Source organism: Xiphias gladius, chromosome 6 (assembly GCF_016859285.1).
Source record: "Xiphias gladius isolate SHS-SW01 ecotype Sanya breed wild chromosome 6, ASM1685928v1, whole genome shotgun sequence".
NCBI lineage: Eukaryota > Metazoa > Chordata > Actinopteri > Istiophoriformes > Xiphiidae > Xiphias > Xiphias gladius.
The window spans coordinates 3353760-3378079 of NC_053405.1; the positions used below are offsets into that span (position 1 = coordinate 3353760).

Below are 24320 nucleotides of genomic sequence, written 5' to 3' on the forward strand. Positions count from 1 at the left end.
TCTCTGTAAGGTCACTGTAGCTCCGAGGTCAGCTCAGTTAGCATGAAGTTAGCCTGCTAATTAAATGTACCCGCTAGCTACGACACGAGCCGGGGCATAGGCTGCTATTCCTTCAGTAAAACAGTAATGTAGCCGTAGTTATTTTTGTTTTGTTTTTTTTTTATTTTATTTTCTCTCCCTGCACACTAACAGGTTAGGCGCGGACCCTCCTCGACAGCAGTAAACGCAGCCCGTCGTTTGTTATGCTAGCGACGAGCTAGCAGGCTAACTGGTGCTGGTACCCGAGGAAACAGCTCCCGAAGCGGCTCGAGCAGCATCACACGTTACAGTAGCGTGAGGACAGCGTCTCCCGGCCGGAGTCGGGTCCTCTGGTAGACGAGCGGTGTGTTAATGCGAGCTACCTGTCCGGCCGGAGCCAGCAGGACCATCAGCTGCGGGGACCAGGAACTGGAGTCTCAGTGGGGTTTTGTTTTTGTCCCCCCCCCCACCACCAACGCAGCAGCCGGGGCGGGTTGGTTTGGCTGCGGGGATATGAGCCTATCGACACGGACAGCGAGGTAAATAACAACCCCCCTCCCAAAAAGTACAGGACCAGCAGAGGGAGCATTTGTTCTACACAAGGTCTCTTGCGGCGTAGTTGTGTGCAAAAGTTTGGGCAGTTTACGTATGTTTAGTTGATTTTTTTAAATTTAATTTTATTTATTTATTTTTTTTTTAATGTGAAAAGCAGTAAATACGACCCCCTGCAGAAAACAGGCATTGAATGGAGCCTCTCTGCAAATGTTAAAGGAACTGTTACTTTTCATTTCATGGACTTAAAAAAATAAAATCAATCAGTGATTGTGACATGTGCAAAAGTTTGGGCACTGAGTAAATACTTAGTTTATTTAATGTATTGACTTAGTAAGGTGCCCAGACTTTTGTACATGCCACTTACCGTTTCATTTTTATTTATTTTTTTTAAGTTAATGAAGTAAAAAAGTAAGAGTGCACTATGATTTGAATAAAGGCTCATTTTTAACTTTCAGTTTACAGTTTGTTTAGTATTCAGTTTACATTTTGTTTGCTGCAGGGGTTGGATTTACTTCTTTTCACTTAAAAAAAAAAAAATCTACAAAATATGTAATTTGCTGCAGGGGGGGGGGGGCTTATGCATACAACTGAATGTGTATTGATATTTTTCCCTCCAAGTAGCACTGGGCTTTGAAGAGGCATCACTCTGGGTAGAATATACAGCTTCTTGTATTTCTCAAAATTACATAACCAAGAAGTAGATTTGTTACGGGGGCTGCCTGGTTTACTTTTATCCATAGCTGCCAATGGAGGAATAGTCAAAGTTTAATTTGCTGTACTGTCCCTCTGTTGTACTTTGCTGCTGAGATAATTGTGAGCCCATTAACCCATTATTTTTGATTCTCCTTTCTCCGTGAGAGGCCAGCGTTGGACTGGTTGAACATACAACTAACAACACCAATACAAGGGTATACTGTGGTGTCTTTTAAAAGAAAAAGAAAAAAATACTGCTTTAATTGATTAAAATAGATAGAGTACTTTATCAATCCCAATTAGTTGTTCAATACTGCAGTGTTATAGCAGCCAAGTCGAATAAGCCATGACTCAAATACGGTACATAAGAAATTATAAGTGAATAATGGCATGATTATTAAGAATGACTCCATATAATGCGATTCAGCTAATGTCCCTATGTGCTGAAACCATATTAGCTTGAGTCTTCTCTACAGTCTACATTCCTGCAGTTCTGTTCCTGCTCTCTATAGCAAATATTTGATTAAAAAAGGTGTTTTTTTTTGTTTTTGTTTTTTTACCCTACAGTGTTCAGCCTATGGATTTTGATAATGGCCACATAGCTAGGTGATACTGACAATTCTGGTATCAAAATCCCAAGGCCTACTTGATTAAATGCATTTCTTTTGGGTCATATTATATATATGACCCCATAGTTCACATATATATAATATAGATATACACATACATCCATACAGCCTGTGATGAGAACAGAAAACTTTTGGCGATTGGTTCTGCAGCCTGAGCAGCTGTCAACCCTGTCACTTCCACTGAATCCTTTGTCCCGCCCTGATGGCATTTCCATTGGCCAGTCTGCTCGGTGTTGTCAAACCATAGCGTTATCTCATTGGCTGGTGCTGTCTGAAAAACTGATCTCAAAGGGCCATATAGTGGCAGTGCTTCATGATGGGGACCCGATTGCTTTTCTTGAAGAGGGTTTTAATGGAGATCGGAGAAAACTGGACACTTCTTGGAGCCGCATGGGGCAAGCTGCCTGAGAGATCTGTAGCATCAACTGTATCCTGTTACCATCTTTGCTTCTCTGAAAATACTCACAAAAGTCACTTACAGTATAGGCCTATAGCTTCTAGATTTTACAAAAGCCAGGCCTACGCTCTTTTTACCAGCGATGCACTTGAAATGTAGGCTGGTGAACCTGCAAATCGGTGCAGCAATTATTGATTGTTTTCATTACTATGGGGCCATTAACCCCCTCATCAATTAATCATTGGGCCTATTAAATGTCAGAATAGTACATTTTAGAAAAATCTCTATCACAGTTTCCAGGAACCGGAGGTGACATCTCCAGATATCTTGTTTTGTCTGCGCAGGGTCCGAACCCCGAAGATACTCAGTTTACAGCCACGAAAGACAAAAACAACTGAGAACCTTCATATCTGAGAGGGAAGAGCCACTGTTCACTTTAAAATCTGGCTCCTCTGATTAACAGAACGGGTTTGGATTAACTTTCCATATGTGGACTAATCGTTGCAGTTCTACATTATTGTTTCACCCATTTATTATTTTTATTTAGTTTATAAACTGGCTGTAAATTTGAGTTCCCACAGTCCAAGGCAACGTCTTCACATTGCTTATGGTGTTAAACTGTCTGACACCGAAAGATGTTAGATTCACAATGATATAAAACAGAGAGAAGCAACAAACCCTGCAGTTTTGAGAAGCTGCCGACCGACTAAATGAGGCAGTGACTAATCATTTCAGCTCTCCTGTAGAGATGAGCCGCAGAGGAGAGTTGAAATGATGTGATTGTGGCCTGTTGTTTTTCATTGGATAAGGGAGACGAGTCGGAACTTGAGCAGGTGGAGCTGACTTACAGGAAAAGAGAGGAACAGTGGCTCATCGAGCCCCCCCCCCCCCCCTCCTCCTCTCTCTGTCCTCTCCTACCCTCCATCACCATCACAATAGCCCGCCCCCCTCCCACACCGTCTGCCGGGGCGGGTGCACGAGTGGCTGCTGCGGCGCCGAGTCTCTCGCAGTCCCGCCGGTCGCCAGTGGACGCTGCCCGGCTGGCCGAACATGGCGGCGGCCCCGGAGGAGGAGGTAGACCGCAGACCGATCCGGAGGGTCCGGTCCAAGAGCGACACGCCTTACATCAACGAGGCGAGGATCTCGCTGCACCTGGAGACAGGTAGGGCAGGCAGCCAGCCAGCGACACGGATGCTCCCCGCTTCACGTCCGGGTGTATTAGCAGCCTCGTAGTGAGTCGGTTTCTTGAAATTGCTTCATCGTCCAGTGACAGTTCCCACGCATCAGCATGACTTTGGGCTTTCGCTGTGCAGGTCTGACGGTGCCCATGGTGCTCGGCTGCACCTCGGTGGATGGTATCCACACGGTGACTCGTGCACCGGAGAGAATGTCTGACATGGGCTGGCGTCGATTCCAACTATCCGTGTGATATGCGCTCTGCGGAGCACGGTTAGGTATGGGAAAAACCCAATTCCCCCCATCAGACGATTGATTGCTATTGCTCCGACCAGACTCCGCCTCGACTGTCGGCTGCAGTGAGATGTTGTGTGAACTTGGCCGCCTCGGGCTGCTCATTTAAAATGCACTTATTATTATTGCATTTGGAGAAAGGGTGAGGAATGCATGCTCCGGCACGCGAAATCCTCGCCAGAATATGGGGGCTTTAGCCCGGTTTGTTGTGTGTGTGTGGGGGGGGGTGAGTTATTGTTTCCTTTGTTGCCATGGTCACGATGGTACGCCGTCACGAAGCCCGGACCGTAAGCATCTGGATGTGGGTTTGCAGCCAGATCCGCGCCCGTTTTACATCGCCTTTCTAGACCCGGGAGCCAGCACCTTCTCCGGTGAAAACCCCCTCCACATCCGCGGGGGGGGGGGGCGCTTTAACATCGCGTCGGCGCGGAGCTGTCCACTGCCCCCCGGTGCTGAAAACGCCACCGAGCGGAGCAGGCGACCACGGCCCGGGTTCATTTGCGCGGAATCGGCGGCGTTGCACATATGCGCGAGCTTTCTTTCTAAATGAGCTCGTGTTCGACCCTCCCACGGAATAGCCCGATGTGACAAATCCCAGTCACATGGCGTGTATCGCCTGGCAGCCGGGGCTAGACTCGAGCCTATATTTTCCATTTCGGACAGATGCCAACTCTAGAAAAATCCCCTGCCTGGCTATTGTTCTGCTTTGTCTTGATTTTTTCTCCTTTTTTTTCCACCACCGTTCTGTTAGACATGTAGCCTGCAATGCCTTAGTCAGTACTCGTGTCAAATCAACTATACAGAGACACTGTCAACCAAAATCTTAACATAGAGAGCCACTGTATGAATTACCATGTGTAGATCTGTTTTTATCGTGGAGCTATCTCTATTCTTTGCCTCAAGCAAAAAACAAAAACAAAAAAACCCCCAAAAGAAACAGCCTTACATAAATCTTAATGAGATCAGGAATTACTCACATGCTTGCTCTGTATCATGCCCCCCCTTTCGCCTGCCTAGACCTTTTTATGACTCACGCTGTTCAGACCCACCTACTCATAAAAGCGTGCAGCTGAGAGAGACCTCAGGTGCCCTCTCGCTGGCCCTCAAAAATCTTCTTCTCCATTTTGTTTCCCACTAAACGCACTAAGCCAGGCCGGCCGAGCCGTCCCCAGTATTCGTAGGACTGCTCTGCCCTCGGAGCTGTGTGGCAGGCTTTCCATCGGGCATGGCTTGAATCTGAAGGAGGGGCAGGGAGGGAGGCTTGCTAGCAGTGCTGCTCCGGGCTATTAGCTGAAAACAGAGTGAGCAGGCTGCAGCTGCATGAGGCAAGTGTGGCGTCATGGAGAGTCCAGCGGGCACTGCCAACTATAACAGAGAGGGATATTTTCCTTCCTATGTTTCTCTCCTTTTCTCCACCCCCCCCAAATTGCTTCGCTATAATCTCATTTTCTCTGTCACCACTGACCCATCTGCCCACCCCTTCCTTCAGTTCCCGTTTACTTCATGTTTGTGTGTTCAGCCGCTGTTGTTTTGCATAAACCCAGCCCACTCTTGGCTTTGACATGTGTCACCGTTGGTTTGTGACAAATACACATGCCACCTCCGGTGTGTGTGTGTGTGTGTGTGTGTGTGTGTGTGTGTGTGTGTGTGTGTGTGTGTGTGTGTGTGTGTGTGTGTGTGTGTGTGTGTGTGTGTGTGCGTGTGTGTGTGTGCGCGTGTGTGTGTGTGTTGATATGCAGTGCTTGCCTGGTACATATGTGTGTGGGAGGCCGGGTGTACGCGAACACTGGGTTTAGTAAACAAGCGTTTATCATCGAGGCTTCTGCCAGACCGCTTGGCGTTGCTCTTTTGAGCCCGGCCCTCTCCGGCCGCGTTCAGTGCCGAACCAGGCTCCGATGATTTCACTACAGTGTTTCATGTTTCTCTACTTTCCACCGATGCTATCGGTGCAAAATCATCACTCTGCTACTGGGTGTCTCGGTACTTTAGGCTTACTCTTAACCTTCTCTTGATTTATTTGGAGTGGAGATAGTTGTGGGCGAATTACTGACAATTTTAAACCTAGCATGTGCTCACAGATTTTTAAATTTGCTGAATCTAATATGTAGTGTAACTGCTCCTGGTTGCATTTATTTACCTCATAAACCCATATGTTTTCTTCCAATTTCCCCCGAAGGGGCTTTATAGTTGGAAACAAACTATTTTACACATTGTATGGGAAATCAAATGCGTATTCCTTATCTGCTCACACCCGCGCTTCACTGGAGCTATATTATTATTAGTTCAGGAAGTAAAATATCTGCTATTGGCGCCACAAAACATGGCAGGAGGTCGGGGCGAATGGATGGGTCAACAAATGGGAAATGAACAGTGGTCTGTCATGTCTGATAGTCTGTTTGCTGTTTGAGGGAGCTCCCAAAGTATCTGACCGGCAACGATGATTTTTCCTGGGAAAACTAGTCCCTCCACACATGAGATGAACGTGAGACACGAATGAACAATAAATCCACAACACCAAAAACTAGCCTCACAAGGAACACAATATATAAGGTATGAGCAAAGTAACTGCGAGAACTATTAGTTTACAATACCACACTATACACCTGCGTGAATATGACCAGATGATGGTAGACAGCTGGTAGCCAGGTAGCTGATTGTGTGGCGTGAGTAAAGCAGCTAATGCCAGTGAGCTAATACTTTGGTGCCACAGAATTATGGAGGGAAGAAGTCGGGGCGCTTCCTGTTCTGCTTGGATATGCCAGACCGTGGTTCTTTTCCTGTTTCCTACCTACAGTCAGCCTTTTTCTTTCAACCACGACCATGTTTTTGTGCGCTAACCCTAACCTTCCCTAAACGTAACCACGTAGTCGTCGTACCTGAGCCTTACCGAACGTAATCATGTCAGGTCCCAGGACAATCGGTACATTAATCGTTTCTTTAACAGTAAACTCTAATGGTTTTGGTAGGCAATGAGAAGCAAAGCCATCTCGCTGGTAGCGATGTCAGACCAGAAAACATTAGTGTTGTTTTGGAAGGCGATGAGAAATTACATATTTATCCATTCAGTCTGGAAGAGAATTTAAAGCTTTATCGGTCCGTTTGTTTACACTAAGTGGCAGATGAACTCCAGAGCAATTTAAAAGACAAACAGCTCTGATGCATTACAGCCTTTGGGCGTTGCAGTGGATTATGCGTTGGCACACATTTTCCTACTTACACTTCCAGCAGGAACTGAGCAAGTATTGATTGTAAGTTGTCTTTGTGTCCACCTAATAACTTAGAATCAAGTGATCGGTGTGATTTGCTTTTGGCTCTGGTTTCACGGTTGATTAGAGTGACGAGGCTGCACCAAACAATGTGTCTGTGCTGTAAAACCAAAACAATGAGCTAGAAGAGGCTGAAAAGCTCTGTCAGACTGCTGAGTCGGTGTTGGTTCTCTGTGGGTTCATCACTGCGGGGGGTCCCTTTTCACATTGTACGAAGTCAAAACATTTTCTGTTCTTAATGTCACTGAACTGTTGATTGGCCAGAGCAGTGTTAAATTTGTAATGATGGACGCACCCCTACCAGTGGGTCTTGCATGTTTGGGGAAGTTAACAAGAATAATCCAACGACTGCAGGCCATAAATGGGCAATTGTTTCATTGTTTTCCATTTATATGCCCTTTTATCAGACCAGATTTGTTTCAAAGCCTGTCCTTTGGCATTTCTGCTGTGCTTCATCGTCTCGAGCCGGTCCAGATCCCAGGCAGCACAGCTCTGCTCCAGCAGTGTAAATCCAGGTCAGCTTGGTTAGAGCCTAGCCCTTCTCACAAAGGCCAGTATGAGGGCATTACCATGCTCTTGTTCAAACAGAGAGAGCACTAATACAGACTTGAATGAAAGACTGAGACAGAGGGGGCTTAAATGAGAGGAGGTGGAGGAGCCCGAAGAGTCGAAGGAGGAGGAGGACAGGATGGCAGGATGGAGGCTTTTAAATTGTAGCACCGTAAACACTGGCACAGTGAAAAAGAAACAGAGCTGGCTGTCTTCCATGGAATATGGTGGGAACGGTGCACACACAAACTACATCCCATTATCTGAGTAATACTCCTTCAGTCTCTCTCATTTGCGCTGTCTCTGTCTCGGGCACATACGGTGCGTCAACACTGCTATCTGCATACATTAGCCAGGCCTTGAGCAGCAGAGTGCCAGAACTACCTGGGCAGAATACAAAAGCACGGGGAGGATGTGCGAGGGCTTTAAATGCAGAGGAGCCCCTCCACTGCCTACCCTGCCTCCAACGAAACGCACAAAAACCCCTTCACTCCTCATCCGCTGGCACACGGGTCCATCCTTTCAGCTCAGACAAGCCAGCCATTGTGCAGAGAGAGAGAAAAAAAAAACCTGAGCCAAGGAAGGCGTATGACTCAGACTTAAGTTGACAGTGAAGATAGTGGCGAAGGCCTCTCAGCTGGTGTGATGTCAGAGTACAAGAGCATATACGAGTGTGGCTTAAAGGGAAATGCGCTTGGATGTTCGTACACTGCGGTTCATCAGTCTGTGATGCGCAGTGCGAGGGCCTTATATTTTTGTCTGGACCAACTACGGTATGGAAAAGATGGTAGAGACTGTGGACGTCTGTGCTTGACTGGAGATGAAACGATTGGCTGATAAATTAATTGCCAAGATTTTTTGATAATCAGTTAGTTGTCTAAGTCACCTTTCAAGCAAAAATGAGAAACATTCCCTTGTTGTTCTTCAGTTTGGGGCAGTTGGTCGAACAAAACGAGTGAACTGGACGTGTCACCACCGGCTTTGGCAAAAAATGACGGACATTTTTCGCTATTTTCTGACAATTTATAGACAAAATGACAAATTGATTAATTGAAAAAATTATACGCAGAGTAATTTGATAATGGAAAAATAAATAATAACTGCAATAAGAGTTAGCACAGTGTTGGTAATTTGATGAATTTAGTTTGTTGTCCAGCCTTATTCAGTGCAATCCTGGGGTTATGTTCCGAGGAAGTGTTGTTGTTTATCCTTTGGTTGTACCAGCTGTCCTCTCAACCCGCTTTGTCTGCTTCCTCCTCTCTCAAGTCGTCCACAAATCCCATGCTACGTACCCGACATCATTAGTTCGCTGGTAGCCAAACAGCTGCTGGTAAAGCATGAATAAAGGAGCCGATGCCAGTCACCCGACGTAAACGCCCCGTGCTCTGCTAGAACCAACGCTATGCTTCAGGCGGAGTGTACTGTATAGTCATAGTGTACTGTTTTGGCAGTCGGTATAAAAGAAATCACTGCACAATGCGTAATTGTTTTGTACTAACAGAAAATGCCACTGCCAATGAAAATTCACAAAGAGAAAGTTAAATATTCTTTCACATTTTTGAAGCTTACTTTTGTTGTTTTGTGAGGTCTTCCTGGAGCTGTCTCACCACAATTTGTCAATGCGGGTCAAAATCAATCAAGACTCTTTAATATGTATTCTGACTTTCTGAGTGTACTATATTCGGATCACACTTTGTAAAGGGTAATTAGTTATTACAAGTCCCGCAGAGTCCCGTAACGTCTGTTTTGTAACCCAAGGATGAGCTCTGGTACTTTCCGCCACCTTTGTCAGTTACTTGAGCCTGAGGTAAACTTGTGAAACTGAGGCGTCAGGAACCACAGCGGCGTGTTTTATAGGCTAAAACATGTGTCAAACAAGCATGTCACCAAACATGCCCATTTTAAGACCTGGGATCATGTTAATGAAAATGGCGAAACAGGTCAACCCCGGTGTCTTGTACGTCTGTATTTCCTGAGAGGCTTTGTGTCTTTTCCAGTCACTTCAGTACAGTCTGAGAGAACTTTCTGCTTTTTGTTAGTCCCACCGATATATCGCTGGTATTATCTTAAAACAGATGCATCATATCAGCATATATGTTGACAGATATGCAAAAGGATAATGCAATACTTACATGTTTTACAGGTTGTGCGTTTGTGTGTATTTGATCCACGTATTCCTTTTTCCGAACTTACGTTTGTCTTACATTTGCTGTTATTTGGTAGCACACTGCACAAGCAAAGACAGCAGCACATTCACTGTTCTCAGCTTCTCGTATGTAAGAATGTGCTGCTTTTCTGTATTTAAATCATTATAAAGAGAAGGCGCAGGGGTTTGCACCAATGATAAGACAGAACAAGACCCTCAAAAGCATCACCTCGGGCACTGGGAAATTGTAAAGGGTGTTTTTTTTTTTTTTTGTGGTTTTTTCACCATTTTCTGGCAATTTATTTATAGTAAGAGATTGATCCATAGATTAAACAGTAATGAAAATAATCATTCGGTGCAGCCCTAGATTCTTGCCAAAAATGATTGTTGTATGTATTGATTTACAAAACAAGAGCAAATTGATTCTCTTTATCAGTTTTTTTATTACCTAAATATATCGATAGCTGTAAGAGGCTCACTAATCCAATTTTGTTGTCGGGCTGTATTTCTTGTTGTTGTGCAGGCGTGTTTTGGATTCAGTAATGTCATTTCTGGTTCTCAACCCCTTACTGTTGGGCTGCCTGCTGTGTCATACTCCTCCTTGTCCTGTAGCCTATCAGAGAGCCTCTCTTTGATATTTGTGTCACCCCCTGTGGTTGTTTTAAGCGTGCCCCCTTGTGGTTCATCCCTGGGCACTTCAGCCAGAGGGGGAGGATCCGCTGCCCGAGCTATCCCCAGACCAAGAAAAAAAAATACGCAACCAAACCAGAAAACGCAGCCTGAGTTGCGGGACCCATCACCGGTAACTGTTTTTTTGTTTTAACAGCGTTTTGGTTAAGTGTGCTGTCTCTATTGGTGAGGGCCACCTGTCAAAACAGATGAGCCGCATACAGGAGACAGAGAGAGGGAGAGGAGGGGGGGGTGACTCATATCCCTGTGATATGCCAAGTCTCACGTTCACACATTTACAGGGATACACACACACACACACACACACACACACACACACACACACACACACAGTCTCCTAGAGACTCTGCTGTTCTGTCACTTTGTGTTAAATCAACACGTAGCGGGTCCAGTCAGAAGGGGAGGGGGGCGTTGAGGCTTTTGAACAGTGAATGGCAGTGAGAGAGGAGGAGATAAATAAACTGTAGAAGAAGAGAAAACATTGAACTATGCGTTTCCTTTGAAATCTCAGACTTCCTTTGTCCCACCGCGACACGTCGCACATGATTTAGCCGTGTTTTGTGTTTGCGGCTGTGTCGACGCCAACACATTTCTAGACAGATGGAGAAATAAAAAGAGACCGAAGGAGACCAAACCAAACACGGTAGCTCGTGCTGTCACAAGGAAAACCTTGTAACTCCAGTTTTGGATTAGTTTGAGAAAAAAGCAAATCAGAATGAAACAAGTCGCCTTTTCACTAACACGCCCTGCTTCATTCACTCTCTTACATTCAATCCATCAACCCTAACCCCAGTCACGTGACTTTGGAGGACAAATGTGACGACAGTTCACACAAAACATGCAAGATAGTATTAAAATCACACGTTTTTTTTGTTTTGTTTTTTTACAAAATACTAGATTGAATCTCAGTCCATCAATAATAAACAGTAGTATATTATAACTGTGTATTCTCACTTGTTTTATTTTCATGAATTTGAATTGAAGCTCACCCTGTGATGCATCTCGTTTTATGCGTTTTACTTCAAGAAAAAACAAAATCAAAAAAGACGTGTCCTGTCGTATTTAAAGGATGGTGATGTTCTGTATTATTCTTATTAGAAAATACTCTGGATGTGTCTCACTAACAACTATTGTCTCGAGCTCTGGCTCCATTATGGTCCAAAATCTATTAAGAAAACACATCAGTCAGCCACACTGTTGCACTGGGTGACATGTTCTTCCATTACCATGGACACACACACACACACACACACACACACACACACACACACACACACACACACACACACACACACACACACACACACACACTGTAGTTAACTTTGACTCAATCCCACACACACCGCCCTGCTGTTGGAATCACTCACTATGGGATATATAAATTTTCACCTCTTTTGACTGATGTTTGTTAAAAACTACAAGGTCCAGTGTTCAAGGAAAAATAGACCCATTTTTCAAAAAAGAAACTTTATATTTGTGAGCTTTTTTTTTTTTTTTAAAAGATTTACATCTTCAGTGAGAACCGAGTTGCCTCAGGGCTGCGAGCCACAGGGAGCGAAGGGTCTTGAATGAAAGACTAACGCATTTTTGGCTTTGGTGTTTTCATGTCATCTGTGTACAACGAGAAGAATATAGAACAACACCAGCCTCTTCCTTCACCAGACAAAATGTGATCAGACGTGACAGATAAAATCCCACCCATCATTCATTTAGACGCGGAAACTGCGACCCGTGGTATCTCGGTTTGACAACGTTGTCACGATCACTCACGCCGACGACGCGTCAGGGTGTTCGGACGTCTCCGTAACCTGTCCTGGAGTGTTGAAAATTCCTCAACCCTTGTGTGATTTATCCACTGGAAGCCACCGTTTGCCCCACCAGACTCTGTCTGTCTCCTGCAGAGCGATGCTGTGTAGTTTAGGGGAGTGGTGAACTGGGGAGTGCTCCTGCTGTGGAGCTGATTATCTACAAAACCCCACATGTTGAGCCCCTTTTCCTTTTACTCGGCTCAAGATGCTCCCAAATTAAAAACTATTAACTTCTGTCGCCCAGAACTTTGTCTGTCTCGCCCCCTCGGACTTGACACGGTGATTCCTCAGCCGCACTGCAGCCAGTCAGCGTCTAAATCAGGGATGCGGTGGGTGGACAGATGAGCTGTCGGGGAAATGGAGGTAAGGGGAGCGGTGTGGTGGAGATTAAATGGCGGAGGGAGTCTGTTTTAGACGCCAAACAGCAGGTCTCTACCTCACTGTCCCTGTGGCACAGCGGCACATTAATTTTGCACACTAAATCTCTGTCAGGATCGTAGTCTGAGTTCAGGGCCCAAATTAGCAGCAGCAGCAGCAGCAGCAGCATCAAAGGCCAGAGGATGATTGATTATTATTAGTTATTTATTTATTTATGTATTTTTTGCCTGGTGGAGACAGAGGGCCAGATGGGATAAGAAGGTGATGTGTGGGGTGATGGATGGTCATCAAAAATAGACAAGCTGCTCAGTGGAGAGGAGGGAAGGTTATTTGCTTTTCTAGGGGGGAGATAAATCTTAAAGACAGTAATGACCATGAGTGGCTCAATTAAAGGGTCGGTTTACCCAAATGATAAAGAAACCTATTTTACCACTCACTACAGTGGGTTGCAAGCCATGCAAAATCACTCTGGCTTTTGTTTTCTCAGGTTGTGAGATCCCCAGTAATGGAACTTCAGTCAGTGGAGGTGAATGGAATTTCATTGGAACTTTTGAGAAAAACTCAGGAGCAGTGGATCTTTCCAGAGGACCACGTCACGATTTCTCGGTATAATCCAAACACCCCACTGCGGGCAGTTTCCACGAGCACGGTTTATTTGGCGGAAGGCGGTCCCGCTGAGACCTGTCCGCGGCGAGATCTGCGGGTTGTCCAGTGTAACTGAGACTTTGTTTCTGAAAACGCACAAGTCCCAAATTTGTGAGGGTTTTTTACGATCTGCACAGAGTGCAACAGTTTTTACCCTTTGACCTTTTGGTCTGAATAAGGAAAAAACGGGGGGAGGGGGGGGTAACAGGAAAGGGACCCCTCTTCCAAGATGTACAGGGAAGCAGTAGGTGTTACATGCACTGTACATAGAAGATAGAAGTTGCAGTAGTAAAACTTGTGATAGTTTTCACTACATTTAGTAGATAAATAACGAACAGATTATTCGATGATGATAATGACAGTGAAAATCGGTTGTGGCTCTTCAATGGATACAGCAAAGCAGCGTGGTCTCACATCACTAGGACATCGGAATAAACGCATGAAAAGTAACAAGACTGCAATAAAAACCACAAAGGATTTCTTGTATAAGCAGTTTTTGACAACTTGGGGGCAACGCAGCAAACTGTAAACAAGTGTATTATCACTAAATGAACTTCATGTGTTAGCAAACAGTTGCTTATTTACAAATCAAGCAGATACAGAGCAACATTATCCTTCATTTAGAGATGTGTTTGTGTCTACAACTCTCAACTGAATGATACTGTGTCCAGTTTTCACTCTCCTCGTAGCTCCGGTTTGGTCTACACCAACTCATGCAGCTATTTGTTTCACCTCACCTCTTCGCCAGCTAGTTACTAACTGTGTTTGCCTGCTGTCTGGTGCTGGGTAGGGCAGAGTGCAGTGGGACTGTCGGGGCTTTTTTTTTCCCCGCAGAAAACAGCTGCTCGCTGCGGGTAGAGGTCAGGCTGAATTGAGTGGGTGAAAAACCAAATCGACGAACTTAACACTGCAGAGTCTGGTAGCAGTTCTTCTGAGTGTTTGTCACAGCGAGCAACATCTTTCAAATGACACATCTGAATATCAGCACCGAGTGGAAAAATCTGTTTTGTGGGATTTTTGTGATCCGACCCATTAAAGAACTGTACAGCAGTAGTGATATTCTCCTCTAAGCTTTTTAAACGCTTCCTCCAGAAGTGGAGCAACGGTGCAGCGATAGCTTTTTATCTATTAGTTGATGTCAGCAGCATTTAGCTTAAGGGCATGGTTTAAAAGCAGGTTTGACCCGTTAACAGTGGGCCAGCGTCGGTCGGGGCATCAACGGCGCTGCCGCTACCGATCATTGAGGTTAGTGCTGGAGAGACCCAGACACACGACGTCTCTGGACCCCGATCAGTCACCAGTTTTCATTTATTTTACTTCTTGAAAAAGCAAACAGGCTTATATGGAACTTCTCGAAACCAGAAGTTGCAAAGTGCTTAACAGGAGGCAGAAAGGGGCAAAGAGGGACAATTTGACCCACATAGTGAAAAGTACAACATCGAGGGGGAAGACTGAGAAAACAAATGGGTTTTAAGGGCGTATAGACTGGGAGGTGTGCACAGACTTGTCCTCTCTGAGACTCTGCAGGAGGCTGCTGAAAGTTGAGGAGCAACAACAGCAACAAGCACAGTCACCTTTAGATTTCAGCCTAAACCGGGAAAGAAGAGTAAGACAGCAGTGACAGGACAGAAACCCGGACCAGAAGTGTCCCCTGTGTCCATCCGGAGCCGCAGCAACAGGTAACTGTGTGCGTTTTACTTCAACGTCTCTCCAATGCTCGAGGAGTCGGCCAACGAGCTTTCCGAGTCGAAATCTCGTCACGGTTGCCAGGCAGACTCTGCACCGTGGAGATGCGGCTCGCAGCTCGGGCAGGTCAGGGCGAGACCTGACTCGGTCGAGGCCCACGCGGATCTGCATCACACTGCGACGGCACGGAGACGGGAACGTCCGCAGGGCTGCGTGGGGTTCCGCACGAGGGCGCTGCGCTGTGAGCCGGCGAGCGCGGGATCCTGGGAGTCCGCGAGAAAATACATGCCGGGACCGCCGGCGCCACGAGACGGACGCTGTCGGACAGGAGGTTTTATGGCGAGACGGATGTCACGAGCTCGGCGTCTCACAACTAGGAAATGGTCTGACAGACCACGGACTGTCTCACTGAGAACACGCTGCCGCCCCCGATGTGACAAGAACACCTGTGGTCTAAGTAGGTGCTGCACGGGCGCTCGCGTGCGTCCGTGCGTGCGTGTGATTTCGCACGTATTTCCATCTGCACGCGAGTGTTTGAGCGTGTGAGAGGCTGGCGTTATGCTTCGGAGCCCGCCGTGTGTCTAAAACCGCCCCGACGTGTCGCACACATTGAGGCACCACGTCCATTACGGTCAGCGGCAGGCTGGGCCGCGGCCTGCCGAGCCTCGGCGCCCCAGCGAGCCCCCCTCGTCTGCGCGGGGCGGAGGGAGCGTGTCCGGGGGGCCGGGACAACATTACATCCACCCACCAGTCCCTCGATGTGCGTCTCGTCCTCTTTTTGATCTAAATCCAGATCGACGGGGCAGAGTCTGGACCCTATGGAGGCACGGTGCTCCGGGTGGGAGGCAGTAATAAAAATATCTTCATCTGCGCTCGAGCATTTTTTTATTTTAAATGAGGCTGCAGCTCGGAATCCTGGCGCGTTGGTTACGTCTTGCTTGCGGGTAAACGAAGTCGGACATCACCTCCTCGAAGGCTCCAGCGTTTAAATGAATCCCATTGTAGCCGCTAGTAATTCAGACAGGCGCACGGTACAGGACGCGTAGCCCATGAGGCGCATCAGAAAACCCCCGGGTTTTGAGCTTTATGGTTAAAAATAAAGGGAAAAAATGGGGGGGGTTCTAAACCCGCTGCAGTTCTGAGATGCAGTCAGGTCGTTAGTGTCAGGGTCGTGGGCGGCTGTGGCTCAGGTCCAGCGCTCGTTGGTGGTCGGGACACCTGCCCACATACAGTCAGACTAGCGTGTGTGTGTGTGTGTGTGTGTGTGTGTGTGTGTGTGTGTGTGTGTGTGTAGTGAAGCAGAGGCAAGATTTTAAAACCCTTTGGATGAAAGCGCCACATAAACACAACCATTTACAAGTCATTAGCAACTAAGTACTTTCTTTTGCAGACCCCAGTAAAGTACAATTGAACTCAACTACATTCAAGAACATGTTGTGGATTTTCATTCACTATATTTTCTTACAGTTACTCTCTCTAGTTACTTTGAGGGTTGAAGAGGAACGCGGATTATACACACACAGCTCAGTTTACTAGTCATGGAGATTTCATGCAGCCTATGAAGACACTTGAAACACGTGTAAAGACCCAATGACACAATGTCTTCCACTGGGTGACCCCGGGCGATGTCACGGTGATGCCACCGGACTTGTCTCGGCCCGTCAGTTTTGAGAGGACTTCGTCCTCAACCGAAGCACTGGACAAAGACAAAATGTTGACCTGCTGATGGGGCTCGAGGGAAACCCCGAGGCTGGATTCACCCTCCGGGAGCCGTGAATGTCTGCCCCCGCTCTCATGGTGTCCAACCAGTGGCTGCTGGGACATTTCAGCCTGCACCAAAGTGCAGAGATGTTTTTGTTTTTTTAAGCAAAAAGTGATTTTGTCAAAACACCTGAATACCTGCTCTAAGTGTCCGTGTGGACCAACCGGTGCTCTGCTGTGTCTCGTCTGCCCCGCGTGAGATGTGAATCGCACCCACAGTCCTGCCATCTTGTCTTCCAGTCACACGAGACTTGGTGTAGGTCTGAGCTTGAGAGAGAGAGAGAGAGAGAGAGAGAGAGTGAGAGTGTGACCATGGGTTTATTGATCAGCCTCGCACCCCCTTGGCTCCAATCTCCTTCTCATTAGAGGAGGCAGACAAATCTGTGGCCCGGGTGAGTCATGGGAATGCGGTCGATAGACTCAGTAGAGGAAGGAAACCTGTGTGACACTAAAGATAAAGGGCAGAGACTGCCCTCCTTTCTTGGTCCCTGTTTCCTCACCGGTCCGGGCCGCTCCGCCCAAGCACCGCGCCGAGCTAGACTGTCCCCTCCACAGAGAGGTCGTGCGCCGGGGCGAAGCTGACCCCTCGGCTCGTCTTTGCTCCAAACTGAGAGGGTAGCCTCGAACACGAAGCCGGAATAAAACACTCCGAGGCTTTGTGGGCCTGCGCACGCCGGCTCGGTGTCGAGACAGGAGGGAGAGAACACAGAGAGGTGGTTCTGAGTACGGACGGGACTCCGGACCAGCCTGGACCCCGCAAGGTCAGAGTCTGCCCCTGTTTTGAGAGGCAGGAATTGGTTTCGACCCCATCTCTTGGGAGTGAGCCCCACCTGCTGGCGGAGATTTGTAACTACAGCTTGTGACCCTTCATTGGCCTCCACAGAACATAACAAGTGTGTGTGTGTCTCTCTCTCTCTCTCTCTCACTCACACACGCGCACACACACACACACACACACTCGGTCTTGCCTTTGCCAAATTTAGCTTGTCTTTATCTTTCAAACCTTGGAGCTTCTTGTGAGAACGCAGCAACAGCTGCCAGGCATATCACCCGTGTCTTAGCTTGGCCCCACTGACTTCCAGTAAAGTTCAGGACTGCTGCTAAGATCCTGTTCATCACTTTGGAGACTCAGTGTGGGCTCGCGCTTGGTTGTATTCCTTAGCTTTCAACCCCGCGTGAGTCCGAGTGCCGTCTAAGTCACACCCACAGCTGGGTAAATGGAGAATTAAATGACAAATGTTGTCCCTATTAATCTGACATAGTTCTGTCTGTATGCTCTACATCTCTAAGTGCCTCTCAATCTGTCCCCTTTTTTAAAATCTTAAATTGTGTCATTAATTATGTTACATGAAGCAATTTCCAACTTTGTTTTGAAAGGTTCTGTATAACAAGCGGTGGAGCGGGTTTATAAAGTAACTAATGTTGGGAGCTTTAAATAGTAGGACGTTTTTGTTTTTGTTTTTTTGGTAAAAATAATAATTAATGTTGTTGTTGTTGTGATAGCACAAACCATCAAATATGCTTTGCATAAAAATGAACAAGTACACGGAAATAAAAAAATATATGCATACACATAAAAACAGCTATAAACCTTGAGATAAAAGTGTAGAAGTGTAAAGTAATTAAAACAAGAATGTTAAAATAAGAGGTTAACAGAAAGACTCATTTATGTATTTAAAAATTCACTGATGTAGGCTGGTGATTAGTTTTTTAACCTCGGCCATTTAAAATTTCCCCGAGTTCTAAATCTCCCGGCGCTTCAATCTGATTGGCTACCACCGCGGCCCCGACGCGCAACGGAGAGCCGGGATTGGCTGAATCTGTGGCGGAGACGAGAGGCGTCAAGTTACAAGAGAAAAAGAGGAATGCGACCGGAAGTCAAGTTCGCCTTCAGCGTAAAGTGAAGAAGACTAATGGCGTGCAGTCCAGTCGGGTTACAGTGGCACTTGCGGACAGGAGTATCCGTGTTTTTAGGACAAATAAAGTGGAACGGCAGACGTGCGTGACTGTACATGTTGTGTCTTTATGCCACAGCCCACTTAGTTACTGAACTCTCACCCGTTTTACAGACCTCCGGGCTGGGTTTAGTTGACGCTTCACATTTTGGAACAGCAACGTGCTCATTTGTTAGGCCAGATTTGATGGTCGCAACGCTCACAGATGTGATGTAGAATGTAAATTTTGCTTTGGTGCGAAAACCTTCTCAAAACAGCTCACGAGTCGGTCACTAGCATGGGTGCACAAGACCTGCGCGGTGCCCGATCTAAGAGCTCATACCTGTCCGGTGTGTTACAGGTAATGCTACGGATACTGTAGCAAACCGACTGCTTTGCAGGGCCCGTCTTTTTTTCTTTTCTTTCAGCACGTAACACCCCATGTGCACGGTACTGACGTGTAGGGTGTGGATCCCGCTGACCTCACCCGTATCCTTGTTGAATACTTTCCCGTTGTAGGATTCTTACAGATCATTAAATTTAACACGGCAATCATTTTTCTTTGTGTGTGTGTGTGCGTTTTGTATAATTTACCAATGAAGATCTACTGGAGAAGGTGTATGTTTGATACTTGCGTTACTTTTTATACCCTCTAGAGTTGGTAATTGGACTTTTCAACTTAATTTTAATTGAATGTACTTTGCAGATGTCGGGAGTCCACTGGCCTGCTGAGCCAGTGCTCATTTCGTTGTCTATGCAGCAGTCAGATGTTTTCCCCTGGTGACACATTTCCGCGGTTTTCTAATTTAACACTTCACGTGTCCATGCATTTTAAGTGAGCTTGTGCGGACAAGGTGCCAGTGAGGACATTAAAGTTAAAGTGGAGGAAAAAGTAAAGCTCTGTTCTTTTCTATTCTATTCACCTATGACTTCTTCAGAAAGACTTTGTGTGAATAAATGAATGGGTTTATGTTGTGAAAAGGACATTATGGTAAACAAAACTAAACAAAACAAAAACCATTCCGCTCAAGTATATCTTACGTCCTGTTTTCTCTGCTGGCCACAGTTCGTCTAAATATAGCTTCTTCTTTTATTTTGTAAGTTGTGGCCGGAAGTTAGCGGTTATATTGCGGCTGCTTTGTCGGCAGTGGACCAAACCGTTTGAACCCCCCCTCCCCACCGGTTGCAGAGGGCGAGAGGGTCCAGCCCCTGCAGACCAGCTCAAACATGGCGGGCCGTGGAGGCGACGTGATGTGTTCGTGGTCCGGGTCCGGGTCCGGGTCCGGGCGTGACACCGACTCCCTGTCGTTGGCGGTGGCCGCGTCCGAGGAGCGGAAACCGAGGAAGAGGAGGAGAGCGTTCTGCCTGGCCAGGATGAAGTCCGGCAGCAGCTCCGGCGAGCGGCAGCAGCAGCAGGAGCCGCAGCCGGAGCCGCAGGAGCCGCAGCAGCAGCAGCGGCGGCGGCGGCAGCAGCAGCGTCAGCCCGCCGCGAACAACAACAACAACACGCCGTTCATCATCCACTGCCACATCGGCAAGGAGATCAAACACATCTGCAGCAACTGCCGGGGGGCCGAGCCGCCGGACGGTGAGAGGAACGCGGTTCACTGTACCACAGGAGCAGGGCGAGCGGGGGGAGGAGGAGGAGGAGGAGGAGGTTTCACTCCTGTGTTTAAATGAGTCCTGTCGTCCGTCGGTGACCGCTCCCCCCTCGCTACCGGGGGGGAGTCCGCGCTCCGGCGCGCGGATCAGCCCCGAACGGTCCCTCACATTAACCAGATCGTCCTAAAGTGGAGCTGCCGTGTGAGCGGGATTTCACAGTCAGGTTTTGCTCCCCCGTTCGCGTTCCGGTTCCTGGATCCGCTTCTGGAGAGCACCGAATCAGTATCCTCAGCCAGTCTCGGGCCGCTCTCTTGACTCCAAAAACCCGGGACATCTTATTAGGCTGAAACACTGGGCACGTTGTTATTATCATTATTATTATTATGTAATGGAGCAGCTGATTTAATTGAAAAACCTGTTCCCAGATGGCTTCGGTCGTGCGGATCGTTTACGCTGCGCTGCTTAGCAAAGACCAGTTACAGCCAGTGGTGGAGGGTAACGAAGTACATTTACTCGAGTACTGAGGTACTTTTACTCGAGCATTTCCACTGCATGCCGCTTTATCTGACAGCTTCAGTGACTGGTTTACTTTACCGATTGAAATTATCGATAGAAAATAAAATCGATTTATAGGTTACGACGCATTATTATTGTTTAGCACCACGTTGACCGGCTGCACCACTGAAGTGATGCTCGCATATGTGTGTGTTCACACTTACAGACCAATGATACCATATAAATGATGCTGAAATGGGCCATTCAGCAAAATGAGTACTTGTACTTTTGGTACTTTTGAGTAGAGTTTGGTGCCAACACTGATGCACTTCAGTAAATGTTTTGAAAGCAGGACTTTTACTGGTACCGGAGTATTTCTACACTGGTATGTAAAGAGCTCAGTGTCTCACTGCCCCCCCCCCTCCAGTGTCCGTGTCCGTCCGCGGATCGAGGAGCGCGAGACCGGTTGGATTAACGTGTCCTTCCCAGGAGACCCAGGTGTATTTCCGAGCGTGACGTACGACCGTTGTTCTGCTGAAGATGCAGCAGAACAACCGATGCAACCGGCGGAGCTTAACTTGGGCTGCAACTGATGCTTATCTCTACGCCTGCAGTGATTAGTCAATCAATCGATTAGTCGATCGGCAGAAAATTAAACTGCCGCCATATTTTTTTTTTTTTGTCTCGATACATGATTTTTTTTTTTTTTTCTTTGGGCTTTGGACCGTTGGTTGGACAAAACAAGACGTTCGGAGACGTCGCCTTTGGACTCCAGGAAGTTACGATGGGTGTTTTCCACCATTTTCTGACCTCATCGACTCCTCGAGAAAAACAATTGGCATATAAATCGATAATAAAAATAACGTTTAGTTGCAGCTCTAGTTATTTTTATTAACGATTTGTTTTTTTCCCAGGAATTATTCAGTCCGTGAAACGGCAGAAAAAGGTGAAAAACGCCGTCTTCAGGTGGCTTGTTTTGTCCGAGCGGTACCAAAACACATTGGGTTTTCCAGTGCTCACGAAACAAAGCAAAGGAGTAACTCTTTACTTTTGAGAAGCAAGAACCAGAGGACGTTGGGAGTTTTTAGCTTGATGAACAACGTGAAGAAAAATCGATCACGTCCAGTCGTTTTCAGTCAGTCGGCTGACAAAGAAACGGGACTGGTCGCCTCAGCGCTCCTCCAGCAGCAGACAGATGCTTGAAATCTGTTGCCCAGTTAACCAAAAACACATTTCTGAGCCAGGTACCATCTCCAGTCTTGATCTAGCTAAAGCTCATCCCCAACAATAATAAGACCGTGAAGAACAAGTCCGCCAAGACCCCGTCTAAGGCAGCGGGCAGGCCTTCGGACCTGGAAGCATAGTCTCTTTATTGTCGTGCGGCTGCTGCGAGTTGTTGTTGAGCTTGTTGTTGAATGAGTCAGTGTTTGGAGGCAGCCGTCAGACAACAGACCCGGGGTCATACTAAAAGAATGTCTCCCTGCAGTGCGAGCCTGAGCCCTCTGACTCACACTGCACTGCTGGGGGGGGGGGTCACTTGGCACCGTCCCTAGATTATTACTCATGCATCGATATGTCAGCTGCATTTTACTGTTGTTGTTGGTTGAGTTGGAGATCATCTTTAAACGGGACCTCGACTAACGATTATTTCTTTAGGGATTTACCTGCTGATTATTTTCCCAATTAATGGACCGATTGTTTGGTGGGAAAAGATTCTTTAAAAAGAAAAAAAAAAGTGAGAAATGCCGTCACCGTTATCCAGAAACCTCGAAAATGATTAGAAATAAGGCAAAACGATTTCAAGGATCGGAAGGAAAAGCGGCCGGGGAGTGTGAAGTGAAGTGTTTGGCACTTTCCCGTGAAAAATGATTCAGAAACATGATCAAAATAGTTGCCAATTAATTGCCTGTCAGATGATTGATCAAATAATGGACTAACCGTTTCACCTGTACTTGTATGTACTGTTGGGTGCTTCACTTTATGGCAAAGCTTCAGTATTTTACGAATTCATTTGTTTTTGTACGTAAAAAACAATGAACCTGTAAAGTAACCGGTAGCTCAGCCTGTCAAAGAATCGTGGTGGAGTAAAAAAAGAAGGACATAGTTTCCTTCTGAATGGTGGTGGAGTAGAAACATAAAGTGGCATAGAAAAGAAAACTAGTCAAGTAAAGCACAAGTACTTCAGACTTGTACGGTACTTGTGTACCGTACAAGTCTATGTTCCACTGCTGCTGAAGGGACTAGTATCCCTGTTGCTGGTGTTGTAGATTTTTTTTTGGGGGGGGGACCTTTCCATTATTTGTGCAGGGAACGTTTCCGTGAGCTCTCTTGACTTTCACACTCGGGTGCCAGGCAGAGCAACCACAGACCCCGTCGTCCACTGCCACCAGGGCAGCTGGGGAGGGTGGGGTCTTTAGATGTTGTTGTCGTTGTTGAAAGGCTTCTCAATGGTCACCTCAAGGCGGACATCTCCTCCCGCCTGCAGCTGCCTCGGTCTCTCGGTCTGTTTTTCCATCCCACCGCCGACATCCTTTCCACGGCTTTATTTTTAGCCCAGATTCAGTACGCAGCCGCGTTCGTGGCCCATTTGTCTGTTTGTTGTCTGTTTATTGCTCCGCTGGTCATCGGCGTGTCTTAAAAAAACGACTTTACAGATTTGACTGAAACTTGGTGGAGGGTTATGCCCTCGGTGGAGGAATGAGTGATTAGTTTTTGGCGCGGCTCTGGAGCCAGTAGTGCAGCCATGTGACCGTTTTATGAGGCTTTTTTTCTTCTTGGCTCTTTTCTTACAGAACCATGAAAGAAAATATTTGTTTGCGGATTCCTTGGCTTAACAAAAAAATGTATTTTTACACGCCACAGACAGCTGCTTAAACAGATGTGTGTTGTTTTTGTTTTTTTCCAAAACTGTTTCTCTTCCTAAAAATTTCATTAAACGTTAATTGAATTTTGACTTGACATATTTGGATGAGACCTAAAACAGTTTATTTTTTTTAAATGTTCCATACAATCGTCCCGTGTGTGTTTTGCTAAAGTTCAGCCCTCAGCCCTCCTGGTACGTTCGATGGTATGTTTGCCACGGGTGCAACAGCAAAACGACCGACCGGCTCGCTTGACGTTTTGCTCAGTTCAACCTTCCACAACTCCTTCATTTCTCCTGATGGGATCGAGGTATTTTCCGAAAATCCAAAATGTGTTGTTCCGGTGCGGTTCAGGACCCTGGCGATATGTGTGCACCTGTGAGCGTTTCCTAGTTGTAAGTTGGTTCAGTCATCTGAACACCTGTCACTGTATTTTGTCTTTAAATATGCTCCCGGGCCTTGTCTGCCGTGTCTGTCTTTTATGGACATTTTTGGTAGAAAGACGCTGCTCGCTGAGGTTCACGCTGTGATCTGTCTGCTCGTACGGTTTTTCACACGCACGTTTTTTTTCCATTCCTCCGCGGTATATCGGTTTTGTAAATGCGTGTATCCGTGTCCGCTGGCAGCTCGTGTCTGTTAACATCCGCTGCTGCCTGCCGGAAACGTTTTTTTTCCCGCTGGCCCGTGCTTCGTGCCCTCGCTGTGCAGAGGCTGCCTCATACAGCGTGATGGGAAAC

The 24320-nt window shown here is 46.8% G+C and overlaps 1 protein-coding gene across 4 annotated transcripts in view; it reads left to right on the forward strand.

Moving 5' to 3' along the window:
- Positions 1-195: 195 nt before the first annotated feature.
- Positions 196-24320, forward strand: part of phactr1 (phosphatase and actin regulator 1) — a 40528-nt gene continuing 16403 nt past the window's right edge. Inside the window, exon 1 of one of the 4 annotated variants that reach the window (XM_040129082.1) lies at positions 196-557. Coding sequence is in view for 2 of the 4 variants with exons in the window: in XM_040129083.1 (XP_039985017.1) it covers positions 19853-20213 (361 nt within the window). In the remaining 2 variants the exon portion in view is untranslated. Of the gene's footprint in view, positions 558-15170; positions 15388-19826; positions 20214-24320 lie in introns of those variants that run through there. The other 3 variants (XM_040129080.1, XM_040129083.1, XR_005707593.1) reach the window with 3 other exon arrangements.